This window comes from Aulonocara stuartgranti (assembly GCF_965226115.1).
Source record: "Aulonocara stuartgranti genome assembly, chromosome: 5".
NCBI lineage: Eukaryota > Metazoa > Chordata > Actinopteri > Cichliformes > Cichlidae > Aulonocara > Aulonocara stuartgranti.
The window spans coordinates 9,935,939-9,950,590 of record NC_138943.1 but is presented as its reverse complement, the minus strand read 5'-3'; the positions used below and the strand labels follow the sequence as shown (position 1 = coordinate 9,950,590).

The window sequence follows — 14,652 nt, the reverse complement described above, 5'->3', positions numbered from 1 at the left end:
TATGCCACAAGGAATTAAGGTCGTTCTGAAGGCAGGACAGAGTCAAACCCAGTACTAGCAAGGTGTATCTAATAAAGTGGCCATTGAGTGTACATGCATAAGTTAGTATTCCTACCTAGTGCTTTGTAGGTTGTAATAATAAAAGTGTATCTACCACTAAGCCTATGCCTTCTAGAACACACCTTTACTGGGGTTCCTGCATTGGTAAAGGTCTTACTGTTTCGCTGCTGCACAGATCAATAAAAATATATTGTCTTGATATATTGAGTCGGCTTTGCAGAAAATGGGAAACCAATGACTTTATTCAACTGCATTCATATTTTTTTGAAGAATGGATCTGCCATGATGGTGGCTGTCTTCCCTAATAACTTGTTGCCTGCACTTTGAATGAAAACCCAGAGGACCATTTCACAAAAGGTTGTATTGTCAGAAACATCCTTTCGGAGTAAAACAGAAAACCAAAACTGACCATGCTAAGGTGATGCTGACAAGAATGGCACAGCCTGAGGCACTCGTCAAACTTTTCCAAATCTTGGAGTATGTACTTGCAGTGAACTCACTCTTGAGCATGTCTAATGATTTTTGGAAATGATCAAAATCTTAGAAAATACCAGATTCTTCAGTCTTCATCTTATTTTCAAAATTAGCCGTAAAACTGATCCAGCTCTATGACAGGAAGGAAATGCTAATCAAGGTATCATTGTTATAGTTTGTACCATACCAAAGCATGCAGTTTTGGTAAAAGCGATATGCTTTTTGATGTCGGTAATGTCAAAGTATTAAAAAAAAAATAGCACAGGAACTGCTGCTTGCATGACAGATGTTCCCTAATGATACAAATGATTGCAGACAATTTGAGAGAGAACGGCAACTTTTACCAGTCAGGCCAGTTCAATAAAACAGGCACTTATTAAACTCAAATACATCTTTGTGGATTTGCTCCAGCAAAATACTCTTAATATGTACACTTATTATCTTCTCCAGTAAGTGGGATTTTGAGCACTAATCGTGAGCACCCACATAGTAAGAGTGTATGACAATAACAAGATTTAATACATCATGTAATGGTCCTTTCACTTGATTAACGGTTTACTTTTTGATGCATAACACTGGGTAGAAAAGAAACATGTTTTCCTGATAATTAACTCATCAACTAGATGACTAGGAAGTGCATTTATACGTAACCTATGCATATTCTTGTACGCTATATACTATACGGAGCACAAGGATCTCTACAAATGTTTTTTTTTTATAAAAAGAAAAATCCAACGGAAGTAAATCGGCTTAATGGGCAGAATTAGAGGGGTCTGAATCCAGGGTAGGATTAAGGAAAATTGTGTGAAATAAAAGAGCGAGTGATCAGGAATGACTGTGCGTCTGTCTGGAGGGGGAGGGCGGGAGGAGAGAGAGAGAGAGAGAGAGAGAGAGACATTTTCATCCAAACCGCTCCGTTTTTTCCACAGCCTATCTCTTCTGCGCGGCTAAGCGCAGCTCCCTATTGTTTAAACTGTGAGGGGGGGAAAAACATTCCGCTTGTTCTATAAGCGCACCCAGTGAGTCATTTTTTTTTTTGATGTGATGCTCGTTTATGACTGCTCTGAATGCTGCATTCAATTTCAACTTCTCCGAATTCTCCACTTAGACTTGAGCTGCATCATGAATAGTTTGGGGGCACCTTTGAATCGCATACCTCTGGAATGGTGGGGATTACACAGCCGAAACCTGGAGGGCATGTAAACGCAGATGGAGTTTGGGATTTATTGCAAAATAAGGGAAAGATGACCGTCTTCTCATTGTACTTGCTTTTGTGCGCAGATCTACTGGATTTAGCCGTCGGTAAGTGTGACCCTTTCATGCCATTTTCACGCAGTGGGAACCTCTCACAGCTTTCCGATCTATGCGTGGGGTCTAACAATATCCGAACTGTCAGTGAGTTGAGGCATTCGTTATGTGACAGCGAATCAGGACTACTAACTGACCATTAACAGGACAGCCGGGTGGAGGCGATCGGTACCATTCTCGCCACATGCCAACTTTCACCCTACTGACTAACCAAGTCGTGGAAGAGTGAAACCAACGAATAATGGTCGGATTCAGTTCAGGCTGCAAGATGTGCGGTGTGCGTGTCTATGTACTAAATGGAAACGGAAGAAGAACGGTAGCAGTAGGCCTAGTTATGTAGTTAGTCTTAATTCATCTGCATCGACTATCACGACCAGCTTGCATGACAGCACCTACTTCTGAGTACCGCACAAGTATAGCTCCAATGCTGAAGCGCACTCCAAGGCGTTTGTTGATCGTGGGTTTTGCACACCAGATAGCGCCTGAGCTCAACAGATATTAAAGTTGATGCGCTGAAAAACATTGAAGTGCGTCTTTTAATGCAGATTTCCGCCTTCAGCGCGGTCTGCACGGCACAGCGGTGGCATCATTGTCGCGTGTTTTTATCCTCCGTTGATGTGTTTCGATGTTGGGGGATGAGAACACAGCACTGATGATATTTTACGCGAATCCTGAATGTTAACCAATATATATAAGCTATGTTTTACAGAATGCTAAAGCTGTGAGCAATAGGATTGTCTTTTTAGGGCAGAGAGTGGAGTGGTGATGGGACTAGGATGTTGCACTGGAATTTAGGAAAAACACATTCAAATATGTGCTGCAGATAAGAATCTGCCCTGACATTTAAACATGTCCCTTTATTGTTTTGATATTGCTTGTCACACCTATGGACCCAGTGGCATTTGTCAAAGGCTTTTTTGCCTTCTGCATGGATATTTATCATGGAGAGCTTGCACTAAAAAACAGAACTATAAGCACTCTTTTTTTTCCTTACTGAAGAAGCAAAGTATAACCCTGCTCATTCGGCTGGAGTTATAGGCTCAGAGTCAGTGCTAGCACGGTGGTGTTTGAAGGGCTTCAGAGGAGAGTTCACCCTTGGCTACAACATCACAGCAGCAGCATGCTGTACAAACCAAGATGTTAACCTTTCTTGCATAGCTGAGGATTTTGTTATTTTAAAGTGTTCTGACCTTTGCAGACGTATAGGAAATCATTATGAGCCATTTGGGCTTAACATATTCTTAGATGTTTAAAAGCCTCAGGTGTTTGCTCAGATGAGGGTGAACTGCACAAAGGTTCTGCGCTGCAAGTAGGGTACTTCAGGAATGGAATCATACTTATTTGAAATGGGTTTTTCTTTTGGGGTTTTATTATATCGCTTAGGAGAAATGTTACATGAAGGTGTTAATATTGTTAACCGTGTCAACAGCAAAAGGCAGAATTTAATTTTAATAAATAGCAAGAATATGGTTGTACTGACTTATGGTCATGCTGGTTTTCTGGTTTTTATTTGTATTGTTGAAACTAAATTGATTGACACTGACACACACACACGCTTACACACACACACACTTACACACACACACACGCTTACACACACACACACACACACACACACACACACACACACACACACACACACACACCTCTCTCTGTCTCTTTCTCTATTTATATAAATTTTTCACTGATATTTAGTCAAAAAGTGCTGTAAAACAAAGTCAGTTAATAGTATTTCAAAACAAAGTTAAAATGTAGAATTAAGTTAAACAAGAATAAAATAAAATAGACAGTGAAAAAATCAGACAATAAGAATCTCAATAGAAAGCCTGGTTAAACAAAAAACACACAAACAAACAAAACAAAATGTTTTTTCTATTCTAAGTGCTTTTTTTTTTAAAGATGACAGAGAGACAACTAAACAAGGTTGGAATGGGAAGCAAAGTGTAATTGTCACAGATTGAAAGGCTCTGTCCTCTCCAATCTTCTGTCTCATATGACTAACAAATAAAAACAGTATTGGTCATTTAGTCCATGCACCACTCCTGTCTGTTACACGTGTTTCAGAGTCTGCTACAGTTCTACTACACCTAGCTTGCACCTACAAGCTAACCTTAGTAAAATTTAATAGTTCAAGCATTTGTTTTTTTGTTTGTTTGTTTTTAACCATGTTGCAAATTCACGGTATGAAGAGCAGGCTATATAGTCTATGTCTGGATTCTTATTTTTGAAGAGTTACTTTGTAATGCATATTTTATGCTGCCATAGAGCTACGGAATAGAGTGCACTGTGTGAAGTGTGATATCCCAGCATACATTGTTTTATCACATATGCTGCTGTATTGCATAACACATTTTTCCTTGTGTTATGAACTATGGCCTTAAAGCAAGGCTACCCTGGCTGTCAAGGCTAACAAACAACAATTAGACTATTGTCAATAGCTAATAATAGTTTGCTGCTACCATCCCAAGGATTGTTTTTTTTTTTAAAGTCAGATATAAAACTTTGCTAAGCAAAGAGAACCAATTACTTTATGTATAAAAAAAGTACCTTTTCAACCTCAGAACTTTATAAGATGCTACCTGCCTTGATCTATACCCTCTCCAATGAGAAAGGATTTTCAATAGTATCTTGAAATCTGTCCAGAAAATCATTAGCATATTCCTTGAAATGGGAATTTGCCCCGAGGTGTTCAAAACCACTGTTGTGAAATTTCTGTTGAAGAAGCCAAATCTAGACTTTGGAATCCTAAATGATTACAGGCCTATGCCTCTGCGGTGTCTACAGCTGTCCATATGTGTGTCTGCAAGAGAGTATAATCCTAGCCTTAAGCTCCCTCATTGACTGCCTGTCGGCAATAAATAAATGGATGAGTAATAACTTTCTGAAACTAAATGAGTACAGGAGAGAAATTCTATAAGTAGGCCCAAAAGCCAAAACGATGCAATATCTCAAAAAACTATTTTAGACTCTGTCCTAGGTTTTTCGCCCTGTATAAGTAAAATATGTGGTATTTGTACAGCTGCGAAAAATGATCAAAGTGTGTGCATTCCAGACTAAGCAAGATATTGAAATTCAAAATCATGCTTTCATCAATGAAATGAATTTTTGACTAGTCTTTCTTAAAAGTCCACTGAAAAAAAAGTAACTCATTGAGGATTCTATGGTTAGACTTTAAATGATAAAAAAAAGAAAGAAGAGTGAACCCGTATTCTACTCTTCCCAACATTGTAAAACCAGCCTACCTCAAAGATGCATGATGTCCTTTTACAAGCTAGTAGATCCCGTAGCTTTCAAGCTACCCAAAATCCAACAAAATAAGACTGGAGACATAATTTTTCATTTATGTCTGGAAACTGTGGCATTGCCTCTCCAAAGATATAAGAGAGCTGGGCTCTGCTTTAATCCTTAAAAACACTTAAACTATCCTACTCTTGGATCCAGTTAAAGTATCCAAGAGATACTTCTTTCTTTACGATTTTTTCTTCTTTAATATAATTCACATTTACTGTTTCTATTAGTGTTTATTTTATTACTTATTCTGTTAATTTGTTTAGATATTTCCTTCTTATTAGTCTTGAGGCACTTTTCATGGACAAAAAAATGATTTGTTGATTATGTTGAATGAATGGCATCTTCTGTACCGAGAAAACGTTTGCATCAAGAAAAATGTACTTCTCACAGGCCACATTTCCAATGATTCCAATAATACTCGCAGAATCTACTCCACTTCATAAGCAGCAGAAATCTTCTTCCCTTTCTTCAAAGTTGAGGTTGTAGCAAAACTAAAAGCTGCCTCAGTGGTTTACTGTAGCAACAAAATAATTCCCCCTGCCTGTTGTGGGGCTGCTGTGCCAAGTTTGGAGGTATCCTTGATCAAATTTGAAGTACAGCTGTTGTCATTCCTGTCCTTTTCATCTACAAAAGCCTTCAAAATGATGAAAATACTTTCACCACAGAAAAAATTCTACTACTCTACTGTTTTTGTTTGTTTGTTTGTTTGTTTTTTTCCTAAGCTACCTAGATGTAATCAGACTTTGAGTAAGTTACACTTCATGGAGTAGATAGAACGGATTACACTGGGAATTTCCTATTTTGTTTTGTGACAGCTAAAGAAACAGCAAAGAGAGGCAAAATTTTAACAGTAACATGTTGCTTTTTTTTAAAAAGTAATTTAAAAATTGATTAGTTTGCTTGAATTGCAGACCTAGCATGTTAGGTAAGTCATTATAATAAAAATCTGGCAGTCTCATAAATAATATAAATCTGTTTGTTTCTTGTTAACATGTAACTAAAATCGTACTCGTTAGAGTACTAAGTATAACAAAGCTAAAGCATGTCAGTGAGTTTCATTTTGAGGTGTTAACATCACTGCTCTTAGCGCTAGCATGTTTGCTTGCTTGTGTCCTTCAACTCCAAAGTGTTGCCAAAAAGCTGTTTTATTTTTCTGGTCTTGGTGGTACTGACTTTTTCATCTTTCTAAAACCTGAGCAAGAAGCAATCATGGTGCAGAAGAGTGAGTGAATTACTGACAGGAAGTCTGGCTCTTAGTGTATGTATCTACATGTTTTTCTGTTGTGTCTCATGTAGTAAAGGTACAAAAATGTTCCCAATTCTTTGTTTTATTTTCAGTGGAAAAACACAACATTAAAGAACCAGGTGTTAGCCAGTTTGTTATAACATTGTTAAACTATATAACTACAGGGTTTAACCATTCAGAAACCTGATAGTCGAGACCAGCTGTTTCTGAGATGAACATTGGTCAACTTTTGTGTGTGTATTTTATTCATTTATTTATTTTGCCCTTAAGCTACTGACCTCACCTATGACACCATCTAAAAATGAAAGAACTTTCAAATAGGTTGGTACAACATGGTATTACTGTCTGTATTACAATGCCATTTAGGAAAGAACAAAATACTTCACAGAGCCTCAGAAATTTCATTCAGAGATTAAGAACTAGAGATAACAGTGTTCAAAAATGAAATTATATAAAATTGCAGCCTTTTGAAGTTTTTTTTCCAGACAAAAAGAGTTGGCTTAGTATTCATTTCTGACCTAGACCATTTCCTAATAGAAATTAGATCGTCTCTAATGCTTTAACACATTCCTGTTTTAACTTTTTAGATCAAACTAAGGATGAAGTTTCTTACTAAACAAATCATAAATATCATTTTAATCCATACTGATGTGAGGGCTTTTTTGAAAGCTACATCTTGCGCAGTCTCACAGTTTATGACATTTTTCTGTCCGATGAATTTTACGTCTTCCTTCTGAGTTTTATATAGACTGTTAGAAGTGTATAAAAGAAACATTTGATATGTGCATTACTTGTGTGCCCTTGGCTGAATACAGATTTGTTGTAAAATGTTTTAGGCTGATGTCTGAACAGCTGCTTTTAGGTTCACAGGTTTTCCTGTAAAGTACTAGATGTTCTGATTTTATGTAGATCCAGAAATGGGGCAGGCAGGCTCAAGTGATTTGTTACCAGAAGACTCAGTCAGGAAAATTACAAGGATAAAAGAGCAGAATAATTGATGTTCATGTGTTACGGGTCAAAGGGATTCGGTGCAATATCAAAAATAGGTTAAAACAGCACTATCAAACATACTGATTCAGTTGATAGAGTCGCTGTCAATGAAAATAAAGAAACTCAGTCAATATAAAATTGTGTCAGTACAGCAGGCTGTGAAGTGGCAATTATGACATGACCTGTAGGCTATGTTTTAAAATCTGAGGGAAGGTCATCAGTTTTTGATGTAATTTCTTTAAAAACGGCTTCTTTTAAAGCCTTCTGTTAAAGCACCAAGGAGAATGTGTTGTCTCAGACCACAGTGGTGAAGGCTGGTTTGCAGATTGTGTATCATAGCAGTGTTAACAGATTTAACAAGCACTGGATCTCAGATAGGTTTCCGGCGCACTGTGACTGCCTGCTACTGATGGCTGGTCTTGACTCACAGGAAGTGAAGAGAGATTTGGCCTGGAAAATGGGTTGTTGTCATGCAACTATCTGACAATCACCAAGCTTTCCATCACACTGCAGCTCTCAGCAGTTATATAAAATGATTATGCCCAGATTAGAAGCCATTTTCATTGTTTCATTTCATTTGCTATTGTTTGCTTGACTAGTCAGTGTGACTGTGTAAATCATTTTATATACACTATATATACTGCTAATAGTGTATGGGCCTTTTAGCAGATACACTTAAACCAGATTGCTGTGGAAATACAAAATAGCCCATTTGATTCTATTGCTGTAAAGTAGCAGCTTGAAGAAAAAAATATGAGTGCATGTCATTTTGACCCAATAGCATGCAGCTTTATCTGGTTTGACTCCCTTAGTGAGCTCATGCTGAACATACTTACTGAAGTACTTCAATTACTGAAGTACTTCAATGAGCAATTTAATCAAAAGGTGGCAGATTCCATCTAATAACTGTACTGAAAAAAAAAATCTAAACTTTGGAACCTATGAACACAAATGCCATGTGTAAAACTAATAGTAACAAGAACAAAATGCATATTTTGTAGGAAACTTGAGTTTTTATTTCACTACCTTCTGTCTCTAATTGGTGAGTTCAATCAATTACAAAAATGGAAAATGTATTAAATATTTCAGTTCAGTTAAAGTCTGTTTTATTAATATAGTGCCAGTTCACCTTAACATTCATTTCAGGGCTGTTTACTTTGTAAGCACAATGCTTAACAATTGTTTAGAGAGAAGTCCAACAATTCCCTTTGAGCACTTGGCAACAGCAGTTAGGAAAAAAAAAAAACCCTTTCAACAGGAAGAAACCTCAGACAAAGCTAGGCTCGGGGAAGGTGGCCATCTGCCTCCATCGGTTGGGGTGGGGGGAAGGTGAAAAGAGAAAAGAGGAGCGCAGATAAACAACAAACAACGTCAATGCAGTAATAACCATTCAGCAGGTGTATCAGGTCAGTAACCACAGAAAAACATATGGCACCGGAGAAATATAGAAAAAGTAGACATATAAGAGCACAGAGACGGAAAAATATATAATCACAGCATGCACTATAAAATTATAACAGAGGGAATGTGCTAAGTGCGCCATTTAAGGTTGTCTGGGCATATAGCAGCATAACTAAGGGATTGTTCGGGTTAAGTTGAGCTGTACCTAACTATAACTTAATCAACTATAAACTTTATTTTGAATTTATATCTGTAAAGGAAGACCTGTTTTTTTTGCCTTCCACCTCAGCATTGGGTATCTTTTGTCTCATGAAATTTCAAAAGCTCTGTTCCTAAAATTTATGATGAAATATCCATGCACTGAAAGTAAGAAATCCAAAATCTGCACACAGCAAGATATGATTATCTAAAGTAACTCCTGCATTGTTTTCTGACACTGCTTTTCAGATTTTCAGACATAACTGTAAAACTCTTAGAGCACACAGAATTCCCACATTGTTGTGTTGATAAAAGTCTGAGAACAATGTGCTATTTCACAGATGGATTCTGCAAACTTTTGCTTTTATCTAACAAGGCTCAAACACTTATATGCTTCAAGTTTTCCAGCAGCATGGCTGAAGAGGTTTACCAGTTTCCTATGACGCTTGCATTTGCTTTTCACACTGAAGTGCAGGTGTTTTTGAAAAAAAAAATGCTGGCCTTGAGTTTTTTCAAAGAAATCTATGCCAATATCACAATTCCCTAGAATGGCTGAAACAGTGGCACGAGAGTAAGAACAACACATTTTGAGAATTAGCATACACACCAGCTATCTGCTTTTGGGGTGAAACCAAAATCATCTGTCTGACATTTTGGACAAGCTAAAGTGTGGTTTTTGCAGTAGTCCAGTCACTGAGAAGCCATTACCATATTTTATTTACAGCTAGCATCTTAGCTATGGGGTCTGCATCCAAGATGACTTGTTGCCTAGTAGCCTCGGGCCCTAGGAGTGGACCACAGTTTTTATGAATGTCTACTGCAATTCAAATAATGCAACAGAATCTGCAACCATCATGATAAATTTGTCCTCCCCCACTACCACCATGACAGCCTCTGGCGTGGAAAGTGGTAAGAGGCAGAATCGAGGAAAAATGAACCTTCCTTTGCCTGTATAGCTGAAATACGTTTGTGTTTTCAAGCAGTGATGTTAAAATGATCAAATGAAAATGGCTCTGATTAGTGGAGACAAGTAAAGGCTTGGGGCAAGAAGTTCAAAGAGCACAGTAACTTTCTTTACTACCCTTGTGGACCTTCATACACAGATGTAGGCTGGCTTGCTGATGTCTTTGGCTTGTGTGGGAGTTTGAAGTAACTCGGATTCCCTCAGCAGCTGGTGGTTTGCAGAGATAGAGAAAATACAGAAGCAAAGTGTCTGTATTTTCTCCCAATGTTCTCCCAATGATCTCCCAAATGGTTACATAGAAAGGGAGTATATCGTTCCTGTTCATGATCTTTAGTAAGCAGTAAAGTTTTGTCAAATAGTATAATATGTCCTTTTACCAGAACTTTTAAAAATCCCATTTTATTACAGAAACTTGTGTTTCTCAATTTAGCAGCCAGCATAACGAGGGATTTCTTGGCAAGCTTTATCAGCACTTTTACAATATTCTCCTCCCACCGTTTCCTACATGCTAATATGGATTATGTGGTTTTGCTTATCGTGTTCAAACATAGGTGCTGAGTAATATCAATTGGTCCGTCACTGTGTCCCAACATCAGTCTATTTATTTAGGGCTGTGAAACTGAATTGTATATGATACATGAAACATATCAGCATCCAAAGTTTATTGCAAGACAGCTGAAATGTACACTGCTGCGCACAGTCTTTTGTATACAAACATTCTGTTTCTTTCTGCTAGTGATCTGACACAAATGGAATTATTCAAAGTCATGGTGACCTCAAAATCTAAGCTTGCGTTTTTGTTACAGTATGTACAGTATATCAAGATTATCTTAAGAAGAAACAGTTGTATTGCATTAGCAATAAATTATATTGACTCAAAGATAAAATGCAATATAGAGGGAAATTAACATTAAAGTATATTGTGAGAAACATTTTACTTACTAAATTGGCTCAAATATACATGACAGTGCTTTAACCTAAAAGGAAAAAGCCCTTTTTATGCTTTCATATACACACATTGTGTAGTAACTGTAAATATTCTAAATCACTGCTTTGCTTTCCCAGTTTGATTCTTCTGGGGTTTTTTTTAAAAAAAAAATGTTTGCAGCTATTCAAAGCCATCTTCAAGCCAGTGAATACAACATTGCAGAGGTTTCATGAAAAGTTCAGATTAGGCATGGAAAAAGGAAGAGATGGCAGAGGAGGGGGGAAAAACAGCTCTAATCGACGCACTGACGTCACTCTGGAGCTGTGCAGATGGGAGTAAAGAAGGATTGTGTGGGCTATGAATCTTGTGCATATTGACTTCCTCCATATAAGCCACCAAAATAAAAAAATAAAAAAATCATAAAGACATCAATCTGCACTCACAGGAGTAGGTATTAGTGAAGTTTCACAGACAGTCAGAATATGATAGGACAAGGCTGTGTTCAGCCTGTAACATCTGTCATTTCTGATAACATTTATCAGCAAACCTTTGATCTGCTGTAGAACTTGTCATGCAAGTTCAGAGAATTAATCTTCTGAATATGCGACATGAATTATACAATAATAGAAATTGTGGGTGCATATGGATTATAACTTGCTTTAAATATAATTATTTTACTTCAGTTTTTTTCTCTAAAGATTATGGTTAAAATTGCAAGGAAGCTTTATCTTTTAGGATGCTTACATGCAACTTTGGCGCTCGCTTCTGAATTTTTATATAAAGGAGGACTTGTAATGATTAAATCTATTCTTTCCCAATAAAACTGCCAGCATTAATTTCACATATGCCTGGTACCAGGTGACTCTGGTATAAAAAAAATTATTTGGAAAGTGGAAATAATAATGTGAGGGAGCTTGTGTAATGACTCATCACTGTTAGTTTCTTGTACTGCTGTTCTTCCTGGAGGAAATAATATGTAAAAAGAAAGTACACGTGTGAGGTCTTGGTGTGAGTCTATCCTTTTCTGACTGTGATCTCTTAAGGCAGGCAAGCAAGATGTTCCAGTCTGTTCAAATTATAAATGCTTGTGCTTAATCTTTATATGGTAATCTTCCTATTGTATTGTTTTACTGTCATAACAACTTGTGGATTACTCATCTATTCTTGTGTTGTTATAAACACGTTTTATCAACAGGGAAGTTGCCCTCTGGTGGACAAAATATAGAACATCAACACTCATTACATGGTTGACTGGTGTTTCTCTGATTTTAATTTATCGCCCATCATAAATGTCGATACAGATACATCAGCAAATAGATAACATTGACCAATATTTTGGAAATGTGAAGCAAGAAAGTCTTTAGTGTGGCTGTTGGCAAAGAAATAAAATCTTGGATTATCACCTAATGTTTCACAGTTTGGCGTAGTGGTACCAAAAAAGAGAGACTCAAGAAAAAAAGGTCTTTCTGCACATGTACAACAGGACTCCATTCTGTAGTATGGACTCAAATACTTCAGTTAGATACCTACTTGACATTGCAGAGGTACACATAAGGTATCCCAAAGTTTCAATGCCTCGATAAAGAGCCTTGAGCAATATTAGCTGCAAAGTAGAAAGTTGGATGGACAGTATTATATGTTCCATTTCGAAGATTTTTGTGCTTTGTTTTCATTTATTTTGTTGTTTGCTATTCACTTTTACACTATTTTTTTTTTTTTTTTTTTTAGGAAAGAAAGCACTTTATTGGATTTAGGAAAAGCTTCTGGCTGGCAAATATTTTTGTAGATATGGTCAATGTCTGATTGCAGTCTGTCTACTGTTTTTATTGTATCACTTTTGTATATTTTACGCCAAACAGAAGTTTGCAGGCAGTGTCAAAGCTCACAAATTGTAATTACATTTAATTAAAAGTCATCTGTTTTTTAACTAAAACAAGTGAGCCAGAGATGAATAGTAACTGCTAATTGGTATGCTTTCAAATGATACTGCCTAAGGGAGGTGCGTATAATGTAAATAGAATTTATTCTAGGACGAAACCTTGTGGCACTCCATAATTAACCTTAGTGTGTGAAGAGGACTCCCCATTTACATGAACAAATTTGAGTATGTTAGGTAGATATGATCCAAAATACTGCAGTGCAGCTCCAGCGCGTGCTCTAACCTCTGTAATAAAATATTATGGTCAATAGTATATCGAGCGCTAGCAAGACAAGCACAGGGTTGCTCTTGCTATTGATACCATTACACCAATTCGTCACAGTATTGTGTTGGTCCTTCTTTTGCTGTCCAAACATGACTGACACATTGAGCAATGGACTCTACTAAACTCTTAAGGTGTGCTGTGATATCTGCCACCAAGATGTTAGCAACAGATCCTTTAAGTCCTTTAGGTTTAGAGGTGGGCCCTCCATGGATTGAATGTGTTTGTCCAGCACATCGCATAGATGCTCAGTTGGACTGAGATCTGGGGATTTTGGAGGCTAAGTCAACACCTCAAACTCGCTGTGCTCCTGATACCATTCTTGAATCATTTTTGTTTTGTGGCAGGGCGCATTATTTGGGGCACATCATTAAGAGGTCACAGGCAGCCACAGTGACTACTATTTTTATGACAAGATGTGCATGATCTGCAATAGTGCTTGGGTAGATGGTACACGTCAAAGTACCTTCTGCATGGATGCTGGAATCCCAATTTCTCAGCAGAACATTTCCCCAAACATCACACAGACCAGGGAATCTTCTTTCATTGCTCCATGGCCCAATGCCATGCTCATTGTTGGTACTTTCGGTATATTGCTGGTTTATCACTGTTTGCTCAGTGGCTGAAACAGTGGCACTTTTGATAGGTACTGACCGCTGCAGATTGAGAACACCCAATAAAAGTTACAGTTTTGGAGATACTCCACCCTAGTTCTCTAGCCATCACAATTTGGCCCTTGTCAAGCTCAAATGTTGACAATTGCCCATTTTCCCTGCTTTTAACATATCAACTCTTTCAAAATATTCACTTCCTCTCTTATATATCCCACCCACTAACAGGTGCCATGATGAAGAGATAATTAGTGTTATTCACTTCACCTGTCAGTGATCATAATGTTGTGCCAGATTGGTGCATTTTTACAGTCACAGATGATGTGTTGTTAACAGCATGAGCACTCTTACTATGAACCTTCTTACAATGACACTGTCAAATTCCTATTGCGTATATTGTTTGTTGTTTCTAAAAATGCACTCTTTATCTACATTCAGTGTCTAATACAAATCATCTCGTTGTTGCTAAAAGACAAATGTCTAAAAGGGAATTATGCTGTTGTTTGTTTTTATCTTGTGGATTACAAAAAAAACAAAAAATGAAACATGTAGTCAAACTGTAATGAAAGTGATGACTATCAGGTGGGAATAGGGAAAAGGAAACCCTGTGCAAAATCATTTTGCTCTGATGCGACAGCGTGAAGTTAGCCCTCGGCCATGGATAAAGTTTGTGCCGAAACACCCCCAGTGGATTGTGATTAATCAATCTTAGAGAGCGGTATGGGGAAGTGATGGTAAGAGGGAAAAGGAGTAGGTGGAAAAGTGCCTGTGGGGGTTGTGCACTTTTAAGTGGGAAATAAGTAGATCAGCAGACAAAAAAACCTCTTCATGAGGTTTCATCATGAGTCTGAATTAACTGTTGAATCAAAGATGCTGATGAAAAATTGAGATGTTCCATCTGCTCTCTGGGTTCTGCTGTCAAACCCACTTCTCCAGAGTACAAACAGTATCCTGTCACATAAAGGCGAAAAGGCCATAGA

General features: G+C 37.5%; 1 protein-coding gene across 2 annotated transcripts in view; it reads left to right on the top strand.

Moving 5' to 3' along the window:
• Window positions 1-1,415: 1,415 nt before the first annotated feature.
• The window catches only part of igsf21a (immunoglobin superfamily, member 21a), a 186,248-nt gene continuing 173,011 nt past the window's right edge, over window positions 1,416-14,652 (top strand). Inside the window, exons 1-2 of one of the 2 annotated variants that reach the window (XM_082532142.1) lie at window positions 1,416-1,553; window positions 1,643-1,836. In XM_082532142.1, the coding sequence (XP_082388268.1) occupies window positions 1,698-1,836 (139 nt within the window). In that variant the 5' untranslated portion in view covers window positions 1,416-1,553; window positions 1,643-1,697. Of the gene's footprint in view, window positions 1,837-14,652 lie in introns of both variants that reach the window. The other variant, XM_082532143.1, reaches the window with a different exon arrangement.